A 25,361-nucleotide genomic window follows, 5' to 3' on the forward strand; every position below is an offset into this window, starting at 1 on the left:
AGAGATCAATGCTAATTTGTGTTAGCTTCAAGATATAACCTGCAGGGGAATGATCAAGAAATGACACTATTTCAAATGTTGTAATTACAAAAGGCAGACTATTTTATCTTTAGAAACAACAACACTCCCAAATGTGGCAAATGTTGACCAATGCACAATACAAGGTGCAAGATCAAGTGATGGCAATGGTGTTTGATCTCTTTTAATTCTCTAAAGTCTTTCAATGACAAGGTTCAAATCTCCGTCCCCATTTGACAACAATAAAATTCTAATAAATATAGGCAAAGGCAAAAAGTTTGAAAACAATTCATGATGAAATTCACCTTATAGAAATTCAATTTCTATATATATAATATTGTACCACCTTAAAAAGTGTACACTTGCTTTGTAAGACCTTTTTGCCCTCCATAGCGTAATTTGGTACATTAGGACCTCCTTTTGAATTTAATAACTTAAATCTACGTGTGTAATGAACCCATTTTGGGGGTCATTCATTCAGGTGCAACCCTTTCTGTAATTTGCATCCTTTTTGCCATATTTTCTTGATGATTTTGATAATCTTCTATCTAATGATCCTTTCCTAGAGTTTATTCAATATCTATATATATATATATATATATATATATATATATATATATATATATATATATATATATATATATATATATATATATATATATATATATATATATATATATATATATATATATATATATATATATATATATTCGTTGTAAGAGTCACATCCTTTCATAATATATTATATTAATTTAATAATTATATATTTTTAAGCTTAGTTATATAATAAGATATATTATATTAATAATTATATTACAATTAATATATCAACTATATTTATATTATATTTTATTAATATAGTATTACTATATTAAAATATATCTTAATGATAATATCATTATTTTTTTGTATTAGATTATTATTTAATTTGTATTTTCATATTACCATTATAATACGATATAATATGATATGATTATAATATAATATTACTTGTCAAATATTATTATTTTAATATTAATATTAATATATAATAATTATTTATTATTTAAGTTATATGTTAAAGTGGGGACATTATAGTCCTCCCCTCTCGAATTTGCTTGCCCTCAAGAAAAATCTTTCATAAACAAGCTTTGCCATAGATACAGAACATATTTGCATACGAAAGGCCTAGAAGGTTTATAAAACATACATCTTTAATGAATGAAAACACGAAGTAGACACGATGCAGACAGATGAAGACATGAAGCATACACGATGCAGACACATCATACATTATTTATTGATTCCTTATAAAATTATTTTTCACAATGAAGTAGAGTAAAGGGAATAATTTATAAAATATACCTCCCTAGTATGCTTTTTGATCATAGATTCTACAAACACAAATAATTATTAGCATATGATAGCTCCAAAGAAAGATGAGTCTTGTGATGATCCTTTTTTCTCATTTACATAATTATTTGGAAGATTTCTTTATATAAGAATTTTTCTCTCTCCTTATTATGATCATCTTGAGATGGTAGATTTATGGTGCAAAGGGCGCGTGAAATAGGCTACAAGCAGTTCCCTGGAGGATATCCGTCATGTGCCTGAAATTACTCTGCCTCTCCCTCCACCAACTCTCTATCTTAAGAGATCATAATGTGGATGAGAAAATTAATCTAATGAACATAATTATTTGGCATAGGAATCTTTCTCTCTCCTTATTACAATCATCTTGAGATGGTAGATTTACGGTGCAAAGGGCACGTGAAATAGGCTACAAGCGGTTCCCTAGAGAATATCCGTCATTTGCCCGAAATTACTCCATCTCTCCCTCCACCAACTCCCTATCTTAAGAGATCATAATGTGAAATACCCTTTCTGTAATTTGCATCCTTTTTTTTGAAATATACACTGCTCTATGGACATGTATTTACTCTTTTGTAATGTCAAGTGTAAAACCAATAGTCACCAAACTATGATAGGTCACTGTGCCTCATTTCATATATTTCCATGGTGTTTAATACTTCACTTGGTACTTACTAAGATCTGGTCATACATGATCCAATATTTATGATGCATCGCAGAATTTGTGTAGCTTATTGCAATGTTTCCTTGGTTCTTACTACGAAATAAATTGTCTAATCAGATAAGCTACATTCATATTAAAATATATTTAACGATCGAAGACTTTGGATTATCAATTGATGAAATGATGACCATGCAACCATCAGAAGATGAGGATGTAAATTGCTAAAAGGGGTTCTCCTTTGGTACAATTATTTTGAAAAATAAACTTTACCTAATAGTTCTTATTGTATTATGAAAATAAAATATATTTTTTGTATTTCATTATTTCCATATAAATAAAACAATCTTAAAATGGAAATATACTTACCTCTTTCATCTTTCAATAGCATTTGTCTCACCTCCTTAGGTCAGATTACCACGAGAGTCTTATGGTAAATTCAAAATCATTAATTTCTAATTATTCAACCTTTCGTCATATCACTTACAATTTTAGGGTTTCATGTAAAGCTTTTCCTTCCTTTTGCTGTGCGGGAATTGTGGACATGAGTGGACTGTGTTCGAAGGGCAATCGATTCAAAGCTGTCACGGCTGCACCTTTATTCCTACATATTATCGTCTGATTCCCCTTTCATTTTATCCTCTGCTCTTATTCAAAGTCGCAACTGGTATTTGAAGAGAAGGCAAATTTTGGCATTTTGAATTGATTCTTTCAACTGCCTCTATGGCATTGAGTGGCCATCCATCTTTGCTTTCCCTAAGGTCTTTCAGGATTGATTATTCATCTTCTGCAAGACGTTTATAGAATGAAGAGACATAATTCAGTCAACCAAGAAACCTTTGAATTTTCTTTTTATCCTACAACATATGATGATGTTCTTCAATGCATTGCAAGATATGGGGCTGAACCTAAACTTATCCTTTGTTTAGATGTAATTCTAGGAAATCAATTTGATCTTTCCCAACTACCATTTTCATAGCTGATAAGCATATGCCATGCCTTATTATTGCTTCAAAAAAGTTCTTCAAGGTGTTGCAAATGTTCTGTTGTTGCTCAATAATGTAATCAATATAGACTGCACAAAAATCTTATAAATGTCTAAGTGCCTAATCCATTCTTGCCAAAAATATGCTAGTGCTTTATTTGTAAAAATCCCGATTTGCTAGCAAATTTTTTCCTCTCTTTATCAGCGCTTTTAATAAACCAAAATGTTGGACAAGAGAATGGACTTTTGCTAGGATGTATGAAGTATCCTTCAAGTAATTCATCCAAAAGTTCATCCATTTCTTTTACTTCAGATGGGCTCATTAGATAGGCTGGTTCATGATGAATTATAGACTGACATTGTGGTTGTATGTAGATTTCACATTCCTCATGCTCTCGTGACCAAAACTGGCCATCTTCATGCCTCAAGGAAATTTATGCTTCCAAAATTGGAGCGGTTCATATGTTGTGAGAAACAAATATTCTAGTAAAACATGATCTTCTATATTATCATATTCAATGAAACCCGTAGCAAACATTTTACCCATGATTTCCACATGTACATCTTGAGCATACCTCCATATGAATCCTTGCACTGTTGATTGCTTAACTATGAGGAATTAGGTCATGGCTTCCAAAATTCAAGGGGAATGGCATTTGTATTGGCTAAAGGCCGATATGATCTTATGGAAAATAAAGAAAGTCCAGTCCACAATATTAAATCCAACACCTTGAATGTAACAAAATAATATTTGACACAGAAATAAAAATCTTGAAGCAAATTATTTGCAAAAACTATCCTTTGATTCCAGACAATCAAGCTACACTTCTCAATTGCTAGCAAAAACCTAACAGATTGACAGGAAAACCTGCTCTGATACCATTTTTAATGAACCCATTTTGGGGGTTATTCATTCAAGTGTGACCCTTTCTGTAATTTGCATCCTTTTTGCCGTATTTTCTTGATGATTTTGATAATCTTCTATCTGATGATCCTTTCCTAGAGTTTATTCAATATATATATATATATATATATATATATATATATATATTCGTTGTAAGAGTCACATCCTTTCATAATATATTATATTAATTTAATAGTTATATTATATAATTATATATTTTTAAGCTTAGTTATATAATAAGATATATTATATTAATAATTACATTACGATTAATATGTCAACTATATTTATATTATATTTTATTAATATAGTATTACTATATTAAAATATATCTTAATGATAATATCATTATTTTTTGTATTAGATTATTATTTAATTTGTATTTTCATATTACCATTATAATACGATATAATATGATATGATTATAATATAATATTACTTGTAAAATATTATTATTTTAATATTAATATTAATATATAACTTATTTATTATTTAAGTTATATGTCAAAGTGGGGACATTACAACGTCCTTTCTTCATCCAATCTTGCTCAAAAATCTATATTGGCACCAATTTCTATGCATGCTTTAAATGCACTTCCAACTGTTTTCTCATACATGTCATCATTTTTTCCAACCCCACAACATTTCTCGGAACTAATGCCTAGTTATGAGACTTTACACCTCCATGGTGAGAAGAGCCCATCCCTTACCTAGGGTAAAAGACAAGATTGTCCTTTATCAAGGGGTAAGGGATGAGGTTGTCCCTTCCCCATGTGCTTTACCCCATAAAATCTAATACTCGATGTCAAATATTGTTGTTTCCCTCCTTGTGCAGTCTGCTCTTTCGATTTTGGTGCCCAAAATCGGTAGAAAAAAAAGCCTTCTCACTTCATTTCATTATCCATTTTTCATGCTAGCTATTTGCAACCCAGCAATCAAGCAAGTGTTTCCAAGGAGTCTTCAAGCAAGAAACGAATTCATCATTCAAGCATTCAATATCTTCATCAGCGATCATGCATTTCCTCTCCTATAGCTTCTTTCTTCATAGGAGATAGTGGCCTTTCTTCACTGGAGATAGTGATCTTTCGTCATTGGAGATAGTGGTCTTTCTTCATTGGAGATAGTGGAGTTTTCCCATCAAGGAGGAGATCCACCTCCATACAAGCATTCAATTTAAGGTTGATTCCTCAACTGGGGTTTGACTGATGCAAGCCTCTTCCTACCAACAAAAATTCCCTCTCTATTGTGTACAAGTGCAGATTTCCAGGTGCTCGGATCAGATTTGTAGATTTAGGCTTCAGCTTCTGACAAAGTTTTCAGGTTTCGGATTTTTGTGCAAAGCAGGTCAAGGCTGACCTTGACCTTGACCCAAGTCATCCTTACCTGGAAGTCTTCCTTGTCCGAAGGCCTCCTGATTTTATAGGTTTGCAGAACTAGGCCAATACATTGCAGCTCTCAGACAGTTTCAGTTTCTGCTTCCGTTCGATGAACTATTTTCAGGTTTTTATCTTGCCAAGAATTATTCTCCCTTTGTCATTTCATATTTCTTTCTTTCACAAAATCAGATTACAAAATCAATTTCATAGCATTCATTTTCATCATAACATTGTAATTCCTTCTCTTAGGCATATTGGTACTTCCCTGGGATCTTGGTATTCCTCCTCCCAACATACATTTATTGAGTGATCTATCCAACTTGATTGCTCACCATTTTATATGTTTATATATGTGTGTGTGCACACACAATTTTATTTGAAGATATAATTTTATCAATAAATTATACTTATTATATATTAATAAAAAAATATTATTATCAAAATGTATAAAACAAAATATAGACATGTTACTAGCATTAAAAATATAAAAAAACAGAGATGCATGACACTACAATCATCATTATATAAATAATATAAAATATTAGCATATAATAGTATTATCTAAATATATAAAAATGCAATATAAATGAATAGTATTAATAACATTAAAAATAAAATAAAAAGAGATACACAAAGCAAGAATTACAATTTTATAAATAATACAAATAATATTATCTAAACATATAAAAACATAATATAAAATAATAATATTATTAACATTAAAAATAAAATAAAAAAGAAACCCATTACTACAAATATTATCTATCAAATAAATAAACCCTAGTTTTAAGCCCAAACAGCATGGAACTCTAAAGCCTTTGCTCGATGGACCTTTTTTCCACAATCTTTTGATCTCCATTTCTCCATGGGATTAGTACCCAAAAAAATGCGGAAGTAAACCTCTTCGTGAGAAAATGTGGTAAACACTGAAAAAAAATTGACAATGCTAAATATATTTTCATATGAAGATCAAGCAAATTTCAACAAATTTTTTATATTGTTTTGAAGTTTGTAGAATTTCAAGCCTCATAGCTGAAATTCGGAAAATCCTATGACTTAGTTCGAACAGACTTGTCAATGAGGTTGGATTCCAACCTCCCCTTCGGAAAAGTTTTCCAAGGGTTGTTTTATATCTTGTCTCTATCAAACGCCAATTTCCCTTTGTAATTTCAACACTCTTTTCACCCAGCAAATCAATTGATATTTCTCCCAATTATATCATCAAAGATTTCAAAACTCTATGTTTTCCATGCTCAAACTTTGCCTCATCGATTAGAGACTCCAACATTGCCTCTAAACTAAAACTCACCAAGATACCTACTCCCACTGCCAAGCAAAAAGAGGTCCCCATTCGCAATGGGCAATGGTATGAAAATAATGGGTTGACAGAAGATAAAATCAAATTCATCAAAAAATTCACTACAATTTGCACTTTATGGTCTCTGTTATAATTGGAGCTGAATAGACAATAGAAATTATACTTTAGATATTAGAGATCTAAAAAGTTGAAGAATTAACATATCCCATCTAGACCATTTTCAGTATAGGAAATATGGCTCATAAGCAGATTAAAACAAATTGGACCAAACATTAGCTCTTAAAAGGCATTAACATTAGAATACAACTTAAATATCAACATTAGAAACCAACAATGAAAGTTTACGAGTCATCACTCAGGTTTCCCTATGACATGTCGTCACTCTTGAGAATTTGAATTTGGATCTCCACGACAAGAACCCAATAATTATCCCATCTAGATTTCATAAACATTTTGATTACTAATTCATCATTCAATTCTAAATTGATACACTTGGAAAACAATGTCACTTAGACTAATTGAACCTCAATTTGACTGCAATGGACAAAATTCACATGCATTTGAATCTCGCAAAATTCCAATATAACCAAAAAAAATGGAAGATCCAAAGGCCAGAGAGCTTAATAAACACAATCTCCATTGAATTTAAATCAAGTGACAATATTTCACACTTTACAGCTTGCAGCTCACGAGTTAGGAGGTTTTGGACTTGCGAAAATTCCAAAAATCCTAAAATTTAATCATCTGTTTCTTGCATTTGTAGCAGCATCACTCAGAACTTTGAAATCATACTCTAGCATTGTCTAATTCAGATATCTTGGAGGAACATACCAAGTACAGCAGCTGGAAAGTTGAAAGCAGTAATTACACCGACTATGCCCAGAGGATTCCATACCTATCAAGTTCCAGTCAACAATATATTGAAGCCTGTGTTTGGCTTATAATCGTAGTCAACAATATAACTTGTAAGAAAGGATTTTGAAATGAAACGTTTCATCTTTGGAATTAAAGATTACACCATGTCTGGAGAATTTCATTCCTATCAAGTTCTAAACAAACAAAATGCTTCAATAACACAATAAAAAACATAGGTTGTAAGTAGGAATTTTGTAATATAATATTTATTTTTAAGATATAAAATGTCTAACGGGTTTTATCTAATGACATACCAGTATCCCTTCCATATTCCCAAACAAACACAAAAGATCAGTTCTGAAGAAAATGCAACATTATAACTATAAACAAAACCATCTTTGAAGTTAGAGAATACCTCCATCATCATATGATTTGGCCCTGCAGTGGCATTTAAAAGTAGAGAATTTATCAGAAAGTAGTCCAATGAAAAACTCACAAGCAGTTGCTACATGTAAACCAAATACAAACTACCAATGTACATGAAAATTTGAAATATTTGATTAAAGTTCATAACAATATTTCATTAACAATACGGTACTGATCTCCAATAGCTTCATTCTATTGTATGCCACTGTTAAAGGACCTTTCAGCAATTGCAAGTGCCTAGATATTATTGTAAATGAACGTTTCTTATTGGTAAATGTTTATCTATCTCTGACTAATCAATCCTTAATGTAATGATGTACATTTCTAACTTGTTATAATTGTTGCCATTTTCACTGAATACATATGGTTTGAGAAATTTACTAATAAACACATTATCCCAACTTGATCATTTTACAGGATCCCAAGCAACCCAGGACAATCTTAAAATTATATAGTTACAAGCATATAACTACTGGTGACATGTATACTTGTCAAACAGAACCACAAACTTATCAAGGACCACAAAGTACGCTAAGCTATAAACAAAACATAATTGTTCACACAATACAATATCTCTTCAAGGATTTTTCGTAAAAGAAATAATTATCTGCCTCTCCTGTAGTCCCAGACATGAGTACAAGACTGATAAGAGCTCATCTCACAGCTAGGCAAGGTTTAAACGAGAGATATTTTTGATGCATTGGATAGAGAGTTCAATGACAACTATCATGTTGAAAGCCTTTGAATTCTACTATTTTAGGACCCTACCTCAACCTAGACCATCTATGAAACTATGAGTACCACCAATATCAATGAGTACAGTGGTTTGTTGCCCTCTTTAAACTGGATGAATTCAAAAAAGGATTGTACCTCAAAGTCCTTGAGAGCTTAGAAAGGATCTCTCAAAGATTACACCTCCCTCCTTCATCAATCCCTAGATCATCTTCTTCAATCTATAGCTTAGCATCTTGAGCTCCGAACTGATCTTCAAGGACTACCTAAATATTGTACACTTGTCCCTTGCGAAGACATCTATATCCAACCAACCAAAGCTCTTTAAAAGAGAAGTATAGCTTTTTCCCTCTCGAAAACGTTCTTTGACTATATATCTTGCCTAGATGTGTAGTTCTAGGGCCAACGTATCTTCTTATGAAAACCCTTCTTGGGAGGGGAGGTCTTTTTTTGAAACATTTTCATTGGCATAGAAGTCGCAAGTGACAATGCCCTGTTGATCGCCTCCTATAGGGAAGGTGCTTGAAATGCTTTGACTAGTGTATTGAGAGACTCAATAAATACCTCAAAGAAGAGCATAACCAACCTCCTCTCAAAAATATCAAGCACCAAATTCTATAACAATTCTCAACTAGCCAACATTGTTTGAGTTGAGCCAATTCTTTGAAGTGTATCCTAGGATCCTTCTAACCAAATCTCTAAATCAGTATCATGCAAAACTAGTTGTACAACTACATGGAGCCATGGCCTTGAGGACCAGCCCATGGTACACCACATGTAGCACTATCCCAATGTGTGATAGCAAACTTAATAGTGTCATTTTCAGTTATAGGCTTGAGAATTAGGTATCTTCTAACTTCTATACCCATGTGGGAACAATGCATTGGTTGGAGCCACAGCAGGTGGAGAATATCAACTTAACCAAGGGATGTTTCACATTTCACTAGAATGCTTGCAGTCTAGATTCAAGTTTAGGACCACTCTCACTTAACTTCTTTCTTTTTAAGTTAATAAGAGAAATTTTGTCCTAGATTTCCTTTGGAAGGGCATGGTACTTCGCATAATAAGCTATAATGTCATCAATTATAGGATTTTGAGCTTCATTTTTTTTATCCTCTTCGTCTCTATTAAGGATTATAGGTTGGAATGGTCTATTAAATGAGATATGTACTATCCTTCAAGTATTGGTACAAGTGACATGTAGATTGCTATCCCTGGAATTGTTTCCTTCATCATTTTGTTGTCTAAGCAAAATCATGTTGTTTCATCCATCTTGTGTGGCATTTGTCCCAATATAGTCAGCATCATATCAAACTTCCTTTCTACTTGAGTCTTGGAGCTCTCTCTTGCATTGTATCTCTTTTCCTTTTGTTCCATCATATTTTGTTTTGGCTTTTCTAAGGAGTGATTGTTTTCTGATTTCTCTCTAGTAGTACATGGCTACTCTTTTTAGAATGCATCAAATCATAGACAAGTACTGAGTATTTAAGACTATTGAATTTTGGCTATAAATATTTTAAATAGATCCAATGAAACCCAAAAACTTGTCCTTTCATAACACCAAACCCTGGATTACAACAAACATTCATAAATATGTAGATTTTAATATCTACCTGAATCTACAAAAACCAAATTTAAAAAAAATTTTTTGCATTCATTGCTACATCAAATTGGATAACAAAAATAGATTGTAGAACCAATCCTATATTGGGAGAAATGAGTAAATTACACATATTTCTACAATAGGTTTAACGAACTATAGATACAACACATGTGCATCCATGACCACCTACAAATCAATCAAGCTCTACCCAACTAAGAGCCAAGACCATAAAAACTCCAATACAACTCTAAGTGAGATCATTTTGTAGCCAAAGAGGTTTTGTCCTCTATTGCACATGGTTGAAAGGCTTTTTGTCCTCTAATCATTCATAAATTCAAGGGCTTTCATCCTCAAACCTAGGGATTCAACAATAAGTGTTCAAAATGAGGTTTCCAAAAGGTATCGATGTGTTCTTCATAATTTCCTTCAAAAGGCCCTAAATCCTAGATATCCCCAAACCAAATGTTAGGATCTTCATTAACGCTCTTGAACAAAGTGCTACATCACATTTTTCAAAATTCCCCTTCAAAAGATTCTAGATGCTAGAAGTTATTTGGCATTATAGAGTTGCACATCAACTACTCAAGTAAAGGGATAAATGAAAGTCCAACTCCAATGAGATGTATTAAGCTTATTATAGAGTTCACAACATAGGAAAAAATAGGTACTCTAGTAAGGTTGTAGTTTTGACTTTGGCAAAGTAACTTTGTAAAAACATCAAAGTTCGAGGTCAAGGGCTACAAATGACATGAGATTGGTAACTGTTGACTATTTTGCCGCCATTAACCCATCATAGATAAACAATCTAAGACGCCTTTATCATGGGCTAATCTATGTTTGGGCCAACACTTATTTTCCGATATTTGTTGCTAACTCATCATGTTATCTGAAGTTATGTCACTAACATGTCATATTATCTTCCCTTATGGTCCCCACATTTCCCCGCGGGTATCTAGTGTTTTATTCCCTTATGGATGCAAGTGTGAGGAGCTAGCATTTAACAAAAGATATAAAGTAGTGCACACCCCTATGGTATTACCTTATGGTTTTCTTTTATGTTGTGGGTATGCAAAGTGGAGTAGAGGACTGGGGGGCCTTGTTCTATTAAACCATAAGGCTCAACCATCTTTACAATGATCAATAGCCATATTTCATGCATGCTTCCACAATTATTGTCAAGGTGCTCACTTAGTAAGTGTATATGCCCGCAGTCAATCAGTCAACGCACCCCGCAACCCCACAATAGTGCGAGGAAGAAAGTGGTGATGTTTCTTGCAAGTGTGTGGGGTGGTGAAAATTATTCTAGTTTTTTGCACCCAACAAACTTATACTAGCGACCAATTTTGCATCTTCAAAGACTGTGACATGGCCACAAGGATAAAATTCAATGTTGAACTACTTTGGTCTTGTATACATCATCCCATCTCGTGCATTTGTCTACGAACTTAGCCTAGACCAATGCTTGCTTCCACACCAGAGCAAGGTGCAACACTGGAGTTGTTGTAGATAGATGCCCAAGACTTAAGTTTTTGTTCAGTTTCTAAAATGAGGGAGCTATGTTTGTTGTTTAGCTCAATTTGTTTTTCTCTGATATCATGAAATTCCTTGACCTATGACTTGTTGGAATCTACTTGCGTTCTAAGATCAGCAATCTCGAAGAGTGCTCATGCAAGTTAATCTGGGACTTCAAAGATCAGGACATTGGATTCAACCTACAGCTTTAGTCCTGTAAGAATCTCTAAGAGAAAATGGACTATGTCTCTCAATCCCTAATTCTCTACCTCTGGCTCGATTATTCAATCCATCATCTGCTAGTACGTGACTTGGGCAGAGGAAGCCTACGATAGCCCAAAGACGGTAGGCTCCACTTCCATGAAGGTGAAATACCATTCCCAGATCCACTAAGAGTTGCAAAGCACACCACCTCACTTGAAGGAAGCAGTGCATGTAGAGAAAATGTGTGGGTTGCAGAGAAAACGCGTGGATTGCAGAGCAAACACATGAAGGGGCAGCAAAAGAAAATGGGTCGAGCAACAGCTACCAAATCCAGAAAATAGTAGAACGATGGGTCGAGCAGCCTACAAAACGAAAAATCCAAAAAAAATGACCAACAACACAAGCAAGAACACTAGCCATATTCTCTAATGAAGAAGACTAACAACACCAATAGGAAACAACCTATAGAACGAACCAAAGAACAATCCCAATAAGAAGAAAAAGAGCGATCTAGGGAAACGGAAACCCGAGCTTGTGAAGCAAAGAAAGCTGTCACCAAAGCTCAACAGCCACTCAAGGATGCAAACACACAAACCACCAAGGTATTTACAAGTGAGGGAAAGAAAGAAATGGTTGGAGCAACACCTAAGGGAAAGAATGATGGGAAGAAAGATCCAGGAAAACACAATAAAGAACAAAATCTTATTCTCTCTACCTCTAGTAGCACATGTGGCCAAAGCTTGTTTTTCTTCATTATGGGAATTTTGCCCATTTCCTCTTACTGCCAGTATGGTTTCTTTCTGATTATAATCAATCCATAGCCAGTCAAACTTGGGCAACTTGGATCTTCCACCGATACTTTGAATGAGGAGTTTTGCCCATCTCTGCTTGCTACCAATTTGGTTTCTTTCTTAATACAATTAGTCTGTAGGCAATCAAATTTGAGCAACTTGGATCTTCCACTAATGCTTTGAATGAAAGGTTCCCAAGATTGGGAATTCCATTCAGAGCCAATATAACAAGATCTCTATGTGCAATTGTATCCCCAATAGTACTCAATTGATCTCTCAAAACAAAGATCTTCATAAAGAATGAAAAGACTTGACTCCCTTCTAGCCATTTTTATATAATGGAGCTCTTGTCTCAAGGCGAAAGCTCTGCAGAAATTGTTGATATCATATGAAAAGACTTGACTCCCTTCTAGCCATTTTTATATAATGGAGCTCTTGTCTCAAGGCGAGAGCTCTACAGAAATTGTTGATATCATACATTCCTTTCAATGCATCAAACATTTCTTTAGTTGTCTTCATCTTGGAGATGATCCTTTATGGAGTCTTTAATGATATTAAGTTAATCCTCAGCTTATTTATCCACTCTATTTGACAATATCAAACTTACATTATAGTGTTAAGTCTTTTTAAGTCATGATGTTTGGGTTTAGGTTTTCAAAATTAATTGATAGAGTTGTCTTACTTAGTCATACTTCTTTTATTTAATTGTTTTTTAAAACCTCGGGATCTTTCTACTAGTTTGCAACTAAAGGTACTGAAGTCCCATCGGCTAGCTTTGATTAATTGAGGAAATCAATATAGTTGCTTACAATTTGGAACAAAGCATGAATGTACAATGAAGAACAAAGAAGGATTCTAAAAACGCATCACTATAATTTTCCGAGGACTATGTTAACCAAAAACTATCTAAGCACTAAAGGGCACTAGGCTGGGTACAAATTAAACATGATAGAATTTGTGTAAATATTTCCATCCAATATGCTAAACAACTAACTATAAATGTATATGTACTAAGGTGAAGCACACCTAGGAAGTATCTTGTGACAACAACATCGTACCATTAGAGACAACTTCTATAGTCTATAATTATTTATAAAAAAGGTTCTTTAGACAAAAAAGTATCTTACCATTTGAAGACACTAGAACTTGGAAAACAATAAAATACTACAAGTGCAAACTATAAACTATCACAGACTTTCAGCCAAAGAGATGGGAAATGCAGTGCATGTGTATAGCTTTAAATATAAAAATTCAATTAAAGAAAGAAAAACACATTGGAATCATAGGATGAAGATGATTTACAAAAACTCAAACAATTATTTACATTACACTCACCTAAACAACTAAATCCGGTGTATAAGATTCAACTTGTGGAGATTAATGCATATGGTATTTTTTTGTGTTATGAAAAATCTTGGTTGTTGGATTTGCGACTCAGAGGTCAAATCCGAACTTGGGTCCATGAGGATCCGAACAGGATCCTTGATTCTAACTGTGGATCCGTCAGGATCCACAGTGACAGATCCATAGACCGTGGATCCTGACAAATCCATAGGCAGAATCGAGGATCCTCCCTGGATCACTCATGGATCCAAGCCACAGTACAAGGATCCAACACAAGTTCCCAAAAAAGAAAGAGAAAAAAAAATGGTGGTGGGCCCAAGTGTAATTTTTTTATGTTTTTTTTGTTCTAAACCCTAAAAACATCCCTTTTATTCATGATGTAAGTTCATTTGCTCTCTCATAGTTGTTAGTTCGAAGTAAGGGGGCAATGTTCTTGAAGGCAATTGATTGTGAAGGGCAAGTGAAAGATTTAGAATTTATGTCCCGCATTCTCATTGATGCCATAGAGTCAGTGGGTCCTAATTATGTTGTCTAAGTGGTCACGGACAATGCGAAAATATGCAAGGCTCCGAGGTTACTGGTAGAGTCTAGATATGATCATATCTTTTGGACACCGTGTACTGTCCACTCACTCAATTTGGTGAAGATATCAACTGGCACCAAAATAGATTGGATGAAAAAGATATATGAGGAGGCTGAAGAAATTCAAATGTTTGTGAAAAATCACCAAATGTCACAAGCAATTTTTAGGAGTTTCTCAAACTTGGAATTATCGAAGGCAAATTTTTTAATTTAAAATTTAATTTATATAGGATTACATAATACTTTTTTTTGTGTTGTTTACATTAACATGTTTTAAATGTATTACTAACTTGAATTTAAAATGTTCTTAGGTTGCTGAAACCCGCTTTGACTCTCACACAATCATCTTGAGACGACTTGTGAAGGTGAAGGAAGCATTGAAACAGATGGTCATTAGCCCCCAATGGGGCATTTGGAGGAAAGCCAATACAGAAAGGGCCCAAAAATTAAGAAGAATAATACTAGATGAGGACTAGTGGGGTCTTATGACTTTTGTATTGGAATTCACCATTCACCGATCCAATCATATGCCCATGCTTCGTTTTGCAGACACTGATGAGCCATGCCTTGGGGATATTTATGTTTCCATGGACACTATGTTGGAAAAGATTAAAATGGTAAGTTCTACATTCTTTTACAATTGTTTATCTAAGAGATATCTAGATTCTAAAGTTTAAATTGACATAATCACTAATTATAATTATTATTCATATCTCATATCCTAGGTCATACAAAGGAGGGAGAATGATCCTCAGGAAACCTTTTACAAAAAGGTGAGAGCAATTGTTCATCATCAATGGAACAAGATGACACCTTTGCACCTCCTCACATATGTTGTCTGACCGGGCATATTAATCCCCTTTACACTAGCGGGCCCATTCCTTGATTTCTCGATTTCTCGCCACCATCGTGTCAGACACCATGTGACGTGACTGGCATTTATTTCTTTGGACTTTGTTATGTGTTTTCATCTTTCATTATTAGCTTGTTTAATCGCCTATCTACGGCAAGTGTTTTTCTCAAGGCTCCGTTATATGTCTTTATCCTTCTAAGCAGTTGTCCAAACATATTGGGTTACATTCTATTTTCGGGATATAATCAATTATTAATGAGCGGTGTAAACTATTGTTTTATGCCGATGGGATGTGTTTCATGGGATGTTTCACTTAGTAAAGGTTAGATACTCAACCCTTTCAAATATATTTATAGGAGTAAGAACCCTCCTTTAGAAAACACATAATATCAAGAAGTGTTATTACAAAGTAGGGGCTCTAACTACAAGAATCATATATTATTCTAAGATAATATATTATAGAGAATTTAAATTTATAAATGTAATCTAAATTAACAGTACTTACTCCTTTATCCACTCGGTCAAACACAACCCGTTGGCTGCAAAAAAAGGAACTTTTATTCATTCACAACAATTTGCGCTTGTTGTCACAGAAGGATCCTAAGTTCAAAAAGGGGCCCGAAAAGCTTTGGGATGTAGCACCCGAGACTCCTGATTTAGATATGACCATCCGGGATCTTGCTAGATCCACTCTAGTTGATGTGGATGATGAGGAGGAGGATTATGAGTTCACAATCCCCTCTAGTACTAGTGGAGCTGGTTTGGGTTACTCTGGTGATGTGGATATGGCACTTGCAGCTCACCAATACCCCTCTTAAGCGAATTTTCTTGAAAATTCATTTGATAATTGAAATCAAAAACTTTTTTATGAGTGAATCATGTTACAAACTTTAAGTTTAATGATCTATATTTTGAATTTTCATAATTTCATTTTGTAATTTAGTAATTTAATGTGAATGTGTTGATTTCCTTTATAATCGTGAAAATAGATCAATTATCAAGTATACTAGATTCATAGATGTATACTAGAATCATACATTAATACTATGAAATGATTTAGTTTTAGAAATATGTATATTTCTCCTATTTTTTAGTGTGTATATATATATATATATAGATGTACACAAATCATAATTCGGAAAAAAATCCCCAATCATGTGCCCAAATGAAAAATCAATAGCAAATACTAGAGTAGAGAAATGCTCAAACAAAACCACTGGCAATGCCACCCAAGCACCCACAGTTGTTTACACTAGACTCAACAACTCAAGCCAGTGTACAGAAATCAGCTTCTGAAGACAAATACACGTGATGATTTTTCTGAGTTAATAAAAAATTAATATTATATACGTGAGAAGAGAAATACAGAAGCAAAACAACTGGCAATGCCACCCAAGCACCCACCATCGTATCTGACAGTTGATACAAGGATTGTGATCAGGTCTGGCCAAATTTTGATAAGTATCCTATTTAGATCAAACGGAAAGTTTTGAACCTATTTAATATACATTGTCCAATTTTCAGTCCGATCTAAACTGATAAATGGGGATACTTATTGTCACAATACTACAGTTTCAAAACCCAGTATCCTGTTCATAATAATAAAGGAATTGTCCTTTAATGATGCACCAATAAGTTTATGGTTTGAAGGGCTATTAGCTTCTCAGCTCAGAAAATCTTGTACTGGGGAAGAGGTGTCTGCTCCTCGATATTTAATAAAACAAACTAGTCTAAAAACATTTTCTATGACTGAAAAGTAAAAACACGTTCAAGCAACAAATGAACATTTCATGTCCACATGCTCAACAATATATTTCATTACTCAAAAGCTAAAACCATTTCACACATTATATATACAGCACCATGAAGATTATTACCAGTTCTAAGAAAATGAATAAAATACAAGTCAAACTATTGCAATAATTAAACATTAGAAGATACAAAAGCTCACGTTCTGAAGGTATAATAGAGCCATTCAACTGCCGACTCAAGCCTACTCCATAGTCACACATGTCAATAATTTCCTGCAAAATTATAAAGTAAATGTTAGGGGAAGAAATATTGGAAAAAGCATCATTAATCCAATGTTATGAATTTGATATTTCTATATATAAGTAATCTTTGAAAGCAAAATGCAATGAAAATTAAAATGAACTTTCTGGATATGAATAACTGAAACTGTTGCTTCATGAAAAGAATGTATAAAGTAGTGTACAATAATTCTGACCATACTGCACAAAAGTGACTCCAGCAGAAAGCGCCAAAAGGCTGAAACACTTAAGAATTTAAAGCACATTAATTCAAGATACTTGTTCCAATATGGAAACAGATACAAATCCAGGGTTCAGCTACACAGAAACGGCAAAAAAGTCCCCCAGGTACAGGTAGGGCTCTGTGTATGTGTACATAAATTAATTATATTTATGTTGCATGGGTACACATACCCACACATACCCAAGTACCTAGTACGCAGTGGAGAGCATCATAGCTTAGGACCTTGATTAAGATTTCCTATTTTTGTTTTAGTTTTTAATTTGTGTATCAGTACCTTGATTAAGAATTCTTATTTTTGTTTTAGTTTTTTATTTGTGTATCAGCTTGTTATTTATCCAGCTTAATTCAATACATAATCAGTTTGGAACTTTGATAGAATACTAATAACCAGTAAATTTCATCACTGTTCAAATCACAACTTTACCAATTGCAGTATGTCATTGTCATATGATTTATAGTCTTCTTGTTCAATTTAGAAGACTGCCTTCTCTGTTATGCATCTAAACATTTAGCATATATTATTATTACAAACATATTGCGAATCTAAAACTGAAAACAATATGTTACATAGTACGACATTAGATAATTACTATTTACTCTATCTTTCATCTTTTTCTAATGGTCACTCTTTTTGTAATGTTTCCAGAAACTCCTTAACTCTCTTTCTCTCTTCAAAATGTTTCTATTTCTCTCTCTTTGTTCATTATAGAAACATTCTTGTGTAGACTTGTATATATAGATAATTTGTAGACTTATATATATAGAATTATTACGCCGAAGGCATACCATACTGAGGAAAACAACTTCACATTATTGATCAACAGTTGTAATCCTATTAAACGTCTTGCAAGACAATTGAATTGTCTTAGTCTGTTGATCCTTCTACCTTAATTTCAGTTAAACTGAGAATCGACATTGGCTTTTTCTTCCTCTGTTTTCGTTGGGGTGGTGCCATCAAGCACTGCAGATCTAAGGGAACATTGTATCTATATGCCATCTGGTATGCTTCATCATCAACTCCACTTGCATGTTCTCAAAGTGGCGAGATTGTCCGAAATTTGTGTGGTCGTGTGGGAGCTCATTTAATATGAGCTAATCCCCCCTCACTTGATACTCATCCCCATTGACTAACGATTGGCAGATTATATGCGAACCATATTCAAAGAAAAATCTGTCTTTTGCACTATTTTCTTGGGGTATGTGGCTTCCTTTGTGTTTTTGGCAGGCAGTTGGAAAATCATAGGGTTTGGTGGTTTGGGAGTAGAGGGAGATCAGATCTTCTCATGTATAATCTTGTACTTTGTGTTTTTTTCATTAATTTGGATGTTGTTTATATTTCCTTTACCGGCAGGGTTACCTCTTTGAAGTAAAATTGTTGATCTGTAAAAATGTTCATAAACTACAGTGGTTATCAGCATACAAGGTAAGACATTTTTATAATATATTCCTTTCTAAGATACAAGATTACCAAATTTATCAAATTAGTGGTTGTTTTTTATATTAAACCCATTCTAAATTTGGTTGACTGGCCCACATAATACAGACAAACTGAAAGCATCCAAAATCTACATTGTTAATCTTATAAATTTTTCTAATTAAAACACATATATTTACAAGTTGTACATAGGTTCTACAACGATTCCAGCCAACTAGGTTGCCCTGAGCCAAGCAGAGAGTTGAGTTGTCTAACAAGTAATTCTGCCATACTTTTGTCAATCTTTATGGGCACTTGGATCACTGCAAGTTTTTTAATTTCTCTGATTCCTGGATGTTCTGGTCCAGGCTATAAATGATAAGATCATATCTCTGTACTGTGGTGAATATAGCTGTGGTTTCTCAGGGCTCCGCAATTGGAAGAAGGTTTTCCTGAAGAAGAAAATGTTTCTCCTTCAGAACATGGATATGTGTTGGGTATAGAAGAGGACAAGCCATCTTTGAATGCTACTGAAGTTCTTCAGAATGAACTACTTGGATCACTGCAAGTTTTTTAATTTCTCTGCTTCCTGGATGTTCTGGTCCAGGCTATAAATGATAAGATCATATCTCTGGACTGTGCCGAATATAGCTGTGGTTTCTCAGGGCTCCGCAATTGGAAGAAGGTTTTCCTGAAGAAGAAAATGTTTCTCCTTCAGAACATGTATATGTGTTAGGTATAGAAGAGGACAAGCCATCTTTGAATGCTACTGAAGTTCTTCAGAATGAACAACAGAACACTGTTGAAATTCATCCTCTACAAGAGTCACCAAAAAAGTACAATGCTTCAATTGTAAGTTACATTTTAGAGAATTAAATTCTGGTTATTCCAAGAACATCGATTGTTGAACTAATATTTTAGTGTTTTATGTGTTTAAGAAGTCATTTGAATGCATGTACTTTAGACCTGTACATAATCTTGGGGAAGTTCTTAATTTAATGTTGTAGGTAATGCTTAAGTGTTTCTGGAGAATTGAGATGGATCCCCTAGAACTCCTACATATCCCATTGTTGTTTTGAGTACACCATAGTTTATTTCTATATGCTTTTCAATTAGACCAATCATATTGAAAACTGCTTAGAATTAGACCTCGGAAAGAGCCTACCAAAGTTTACTTTACACTCGTAGATGCGTCAAGGGCAGCTCTACAAAGTTGCTCACAGTATCTTTAAGAAACTGAAAGAATAAAGTTGCATAGCAATGCACATGCAGATTTGATTAATTGATTGAAAAAATTTCAAATGCAATTGCAATAATTTAACAGGTGCACCCACTGATTGCCTTGCTATACTGTGTCCTTGTTATCCACTTTCTAAGCTTGGAAAATACATTGCTGAAAATACAACCTGTGGTGATGAGTCCCTCAAATATCCATTAAATTTAGCCTCAGTGTTTATCCAGAACTGGAGATTCAATCCTCAACTCTACAATAATGATGTTCACTTTCCTATAATTGTAGCAAATTATGGCTTTTTTATATAATTTAACATTTCACATAATTTTTTACGTTGACTTACACAAGCCATACTGCTCTCTCAAGTTAATAAAAAAACAGCAAATTGCCATACACAGTCTGCCAACTGAATTTATAATGTTCTTGCAGTTATATTTGGCTTACAATGTTTCAAGTTGGAAGGGAACCTTGCAAAATCAATCACCCATTTCTAAAATTGACAGTACTCATGTGCTTGTCTCTACAATTATGCCATTCTTATTTATATATGAATTATGAAACTGTAGATGGCACATTGAATCTGTTTCTTCATTCTTTGCCCTTAGGATGTACTCAGCAGAACTACACGAACTGAAGGAGGGCAAAATCCATAAACAAAGGACCTCAAGAATATGTTCAAGCACAATAGGCTGATCATCACCCTTATTTTTCCTATACAACACAAGAGGTTTTCTTCAATATTTACTTACCCTTTCATTGTAACCTTTACCTGTTTTATTATATATCAAATTGTATTTTTCTACTTCTCATACATTGTTCACCAATAAAACTTTTTAACACTGCAGTATGTTGGATCTGCTTCACCTAAACTCATGAAAAATGAAACAACAAGTCACATTATTGTTATTGTCACAGCCTTCTTTTATATCATACAAAAATGCACATTTACTGTTGATATGTTGCCTTCTTTGTTCTTGTCTCAACTCTTTGCACTACCTATTAGTTAAAAGTTCCTTCATTCCCATTATATGGTTGTTATTATTTCACCAATGCTTCATATCTTACTTTACTCCAAATATTAATAGACTTCGTATCAAAATTATACACCTCCTTAAAAAGTACTACCTGTCTGTGTCTCCTAAATTGTTTCTTCACTTGTTTCAGGAAACAATAAGAATCCAGCCAAGAACAACAAATGATCTTCCATGAGATTTTCTAAACGGTTGTGCTAAAAGAATCCAACCAAGTGCAACAAATCATCTTCCATGAGCTTTTCTAAATGGTTATGCCAAACAAATTGGACTTTACCTGCCTTATCCTGCGCTTGAGGATATGCATAAAGGTACATTTCATATTTCTGTCTTCCAGACCTGATTTTACACCTTCATATACAAAATCGGGCTGTCTCAATGTACTTCTATGGAAGAGTTAGCAATGAATGTACTTCAAATACATGGAATTCTTTTCAAATACTATGATCTTAGATTCATTTATGTTTTTTCTTTAACTCCAAAACAGTCAAAATACTGCATTGAACTTGTCTTTCATTAATAGCGATTGGAATCCATTTTGAATATGCAATGGCTTTAGATTATTTTTTGTTTCCAATATATGTCTCAAATGCTACGTTACATATTGCAATTGAAATGAAAATTGTCATTTGAAAATGACAATCCACACACAATTCTATTCCATTAAAAATCTCTTTCATGCTGATATTACTTCAGCTCATATAAGCCAAACAATAAGAAAATTCCTCATAATAATTACACTTTTATTATTTGTAATTTATTACAAATTTTTTAATTCAAATCCAATTAAATTTGGTGTACCTATTGCACCTTAGGATGCAATTGCTAGCATAATATATATTGGTTTATTTCAATTGTGTATCTGGTAAGTTCTCTTCGATTCTAGATATATGTATTTAAGCTTACTTAGGGACCACAAAGGAACATTCCCACTTTGGTGGTATTATCACATAACCACTATTGGTGGTATTATCGTATTATGCGATGTTCCCATCCCATCCCCAAAACCAATTAAGTATAAATAACATATTTCTGATCCAGGAGTGAAGGACCTAGGACACTTTCAAGTTAGGAAAGCAATAGAAGTAACAAGTGTACATTGCAAAAGTACCAAAAGAAAGAATACTAAGCAGTTGTCATCAAGCAGTTAGCTCTTGTATTATCATGATGAAGGATGATAGCACACAATAGACAAAGACACGGAGTATCAATGAAAAGAATACTAAGCAGCTGTCATCACGCAGTTAGGTCTTGTATTATCATGATGGGTTTTGATAGCACATAATAGACAAAGACAGCTTGTACTATGGACAGGCAAGTGATCAGAAACAAGTTGAAATAAGAAAGACATCAAATAAACTGCCATGTAAGTTGAAGTGATATCATATCTCAGAAAATCGTATCATCTGTAAGACTTCACAATTTTCTCTCAGGCATCTTCATGAGGCAGCAATGAGAAAATCTTATTATCTCTATTAGTGACTATTAGATAATTTGTTCCTTTTTCTTTATTTTTAATACTATCTTTTGGTTTTTACTGTTAAGCTTTTTAAAAATATTTATTATTTTTTTGTTGTTACGTTTTTACTAAGTTATTTTTAATTTTAGCGTTCGGTTGATACTTTTCTATGAGTTCTCTTATATTCTACTATTGCTAGTCTTCCTATTTTTAATATTTTCATGGTTGACCTTTTTGGCTTCTCTGATCTTTGGCCCCCCATTTTTCTCTCTCCTTTTGACATCCTCTATATATTCTCAGTCTGGTCTACAACAGTTCATTTTTTGTCTCCTCTGGCTGTTCTCATTCTGATAATGGATCACAGAATATAATTCAAAACATTGATGCAAAAAACAGAGCACACAATCAAATTCCACAAAATAGCTGCTTCACTATAAATTTAATTTGTCATACCAAAAATATTAATAATTTATTGATATAGCATATATAATTGTATATACAATACCATATTGAATTTCTAAGGTGGTCCTTATCTTATACATTGATCTATCCAAACCTTGGCATCAACAATTTAGGTGAAAAAAGAGGTGGCCTTCAAATTCAGATCAGATATTTAAATCAGATTGAAATCCAACTTAGTACTCATTAATACAAAGGATAGTGAAAAATAAAAGGTTTTAGTAATAAAAGAAGTCTCTGGCAATTTCAATCATTACAAATTAGACGAACCCCTAAATAATTACATTAGGGGACACTGCACATTATCACTTTTCTACCTTAAGTGAGACTTCCAACTTAGATGCATTTATCATTTTATTAATTATCCACCTTTGAAGAGTGATCCACCTTTAGTGGATAATGTTCCTCCTTAAGTGGACATGTTACACTATTACTTTTCCATCATGGGTAAGTAATAACTTAATAAGTAATCAATTTATGTGTCATGTCATCAGATTAAGAAACGTGTCATAATGTTATGTCATTCTATGTCACACATTGGCCTACACAACCAAGTGGTCTTACATAACCAAGTGATCTCCTTCAGAATCTCAATTTTATTCTCTTGCATCATTGATAAAATAGCATTAATCTTCATTGCTGATCTCTCTTTTCCTGTCTCAGAGTGCAATTAGCTTAGGTGGCTATATCTTCAGACAATCTTGTATGGTATGGAGCATTCTATACCTAACTCTAAGATGGTATAAAAGATTTTAGGATTGCTTTCTGTTAGTCTTAGAACATTGTAGGAGTTCTGTTTTTGTGGCTTTCTATTCCTTTTGGTCAAATCTGAGGCCACCATCAGACATGTAAGGTCCATATTAGCAACTAAGATCGACTGTCAATTCATCAAAATCGAAGTAGAACTCAGAGCCCTAATTTATCATCCATGCGCATGCTAGTGTGCTAATCATTCAGCATCTTGGAGGCAATTTTCAAAGAGCAAATCTCAAAAATCCAGGCTCCTTTTTCAAGCTAATTATGTTAATTGAGCTAGAAGTTTGTGCTCTTTGCAGTGGTGCAATAATTATTTATTTTGGTGCCCAAATTTGTTTTCAACTTTGGTGCCTAATTTTTTGAAAAAAATGAGTTAACTCTCATTTTTTACAGCCTTAGGGACTTTCTATTTGGGCTCATACAACTCCTTTTAAGTTTTCAGGTGCCATCACACACCTGAAAACGAACTCAACATAAAGTGCCAAATCATGTTTTTCTGAGGGAATGTACAATTTATTACAATAATAGATAATTGTCTATTATTAGTTAATGGTAATCTATTGTAAATATCTAGTTAGCTTTAGTTAGCTTTCACTTTTTTACCTTTATCTGTTAGAATAGAATATTTCTATTCTTTTTGATACTTTCCTAAGGAAACATCGCTTTATTCTTTTGTATATATAGACCTCTCGGTCTCTATTAATAATAAGTATTTTCCAATTACTTCCGTAATATGGTATTAGAGCAAGGGTTTTTTAATTTTTTTGAAAATAATAATTTCCTTTCTGAAATTATCAGAAGCTATTTTAGAAATTATTTGTCTGGAGTATTTGCTTCGAACTAGGGTTTGTCTGGTTTTGTTTTTGAAAAACAAATCACACCTATACACAGCAAAGGCTGTCATTTTTCCATGGTCGTGATTTGAAGCAAACTCCTATGTTTTTTAAGACATTTTTAACAGCCACATTTCTTTGTTGTTTTTCTAAAAAAACGTGTCTGAAACACCAATTTATTTAGTGTCTATTTCTTCATAATTTGTGATGTTTTGGCAAGAAACCAATCTTTATAGAAGAAATCGGCCATTTGTCTGCCCTCAATGTTTTTTCTGCCATTTTTTTGCCTCCATTGTTGCCAACTAGGGTTTTTTTCAAAACCCTAATTTCTAAGCTCAAAAAAAATTGATTTTAGAATCTTGGTGGATTTTTCGAGAGCTCAACTAG

At 33.4% G+C, this 25,361-nt stretch overlaps 1 protein-coding gene across 14 annotated transcripts in view; it reads right to left on the reverse strand.

Moving 5' to 3' along the window:
- ALDH7B4 (aldehyde dehydrogenase 7B4) overlaps positions 1-25,361 on the reverse strand; it is a 118,445-nt gene that overhangs the window by 79,030 nt on the left and 14,054 nt on the right. For all 14 annotated transcript variants that reach the window (XM_089815326.1, XM_089815327.1, XM_089815317.1 and 11 more), the window contains exons 6-8: positions 17,466-17,538; positions 7,883-7,905; positions 7,444-7,507 (exon numbers count right to left, since the gene is read on the reverse strand). In XM_089815326.1, the coding sequence (XP_089671452.1) occupies positions 7,444-7,507; positions 7,883-7,905; positions 17,466-17,538 (160 nt within the window). The remainder of the gene's footprint in view (positions 1-7,443; positions 7,508-7,882; positions 7,906-17,465; positions 17,539-25,361) is intronic.

The sequence above is a fragment of the Cupressus sempervirens genome, chromosome 2 (genome assembly GCF_028749045.1).
Source record: "Cupressus sempervirens isolate cs-2001-9-10 chromosome 2, ASM2874904v1, whole genome shotgun sequence".
In the NCBI taxonomy this organism is placed as follows: domain Eukaryota; kingdom Viridiplantae; phylum Streptophyta; class Pinopsida; order Cupressales; family Cupressaceae; genus Cupressus; species Cupressus sempervirens.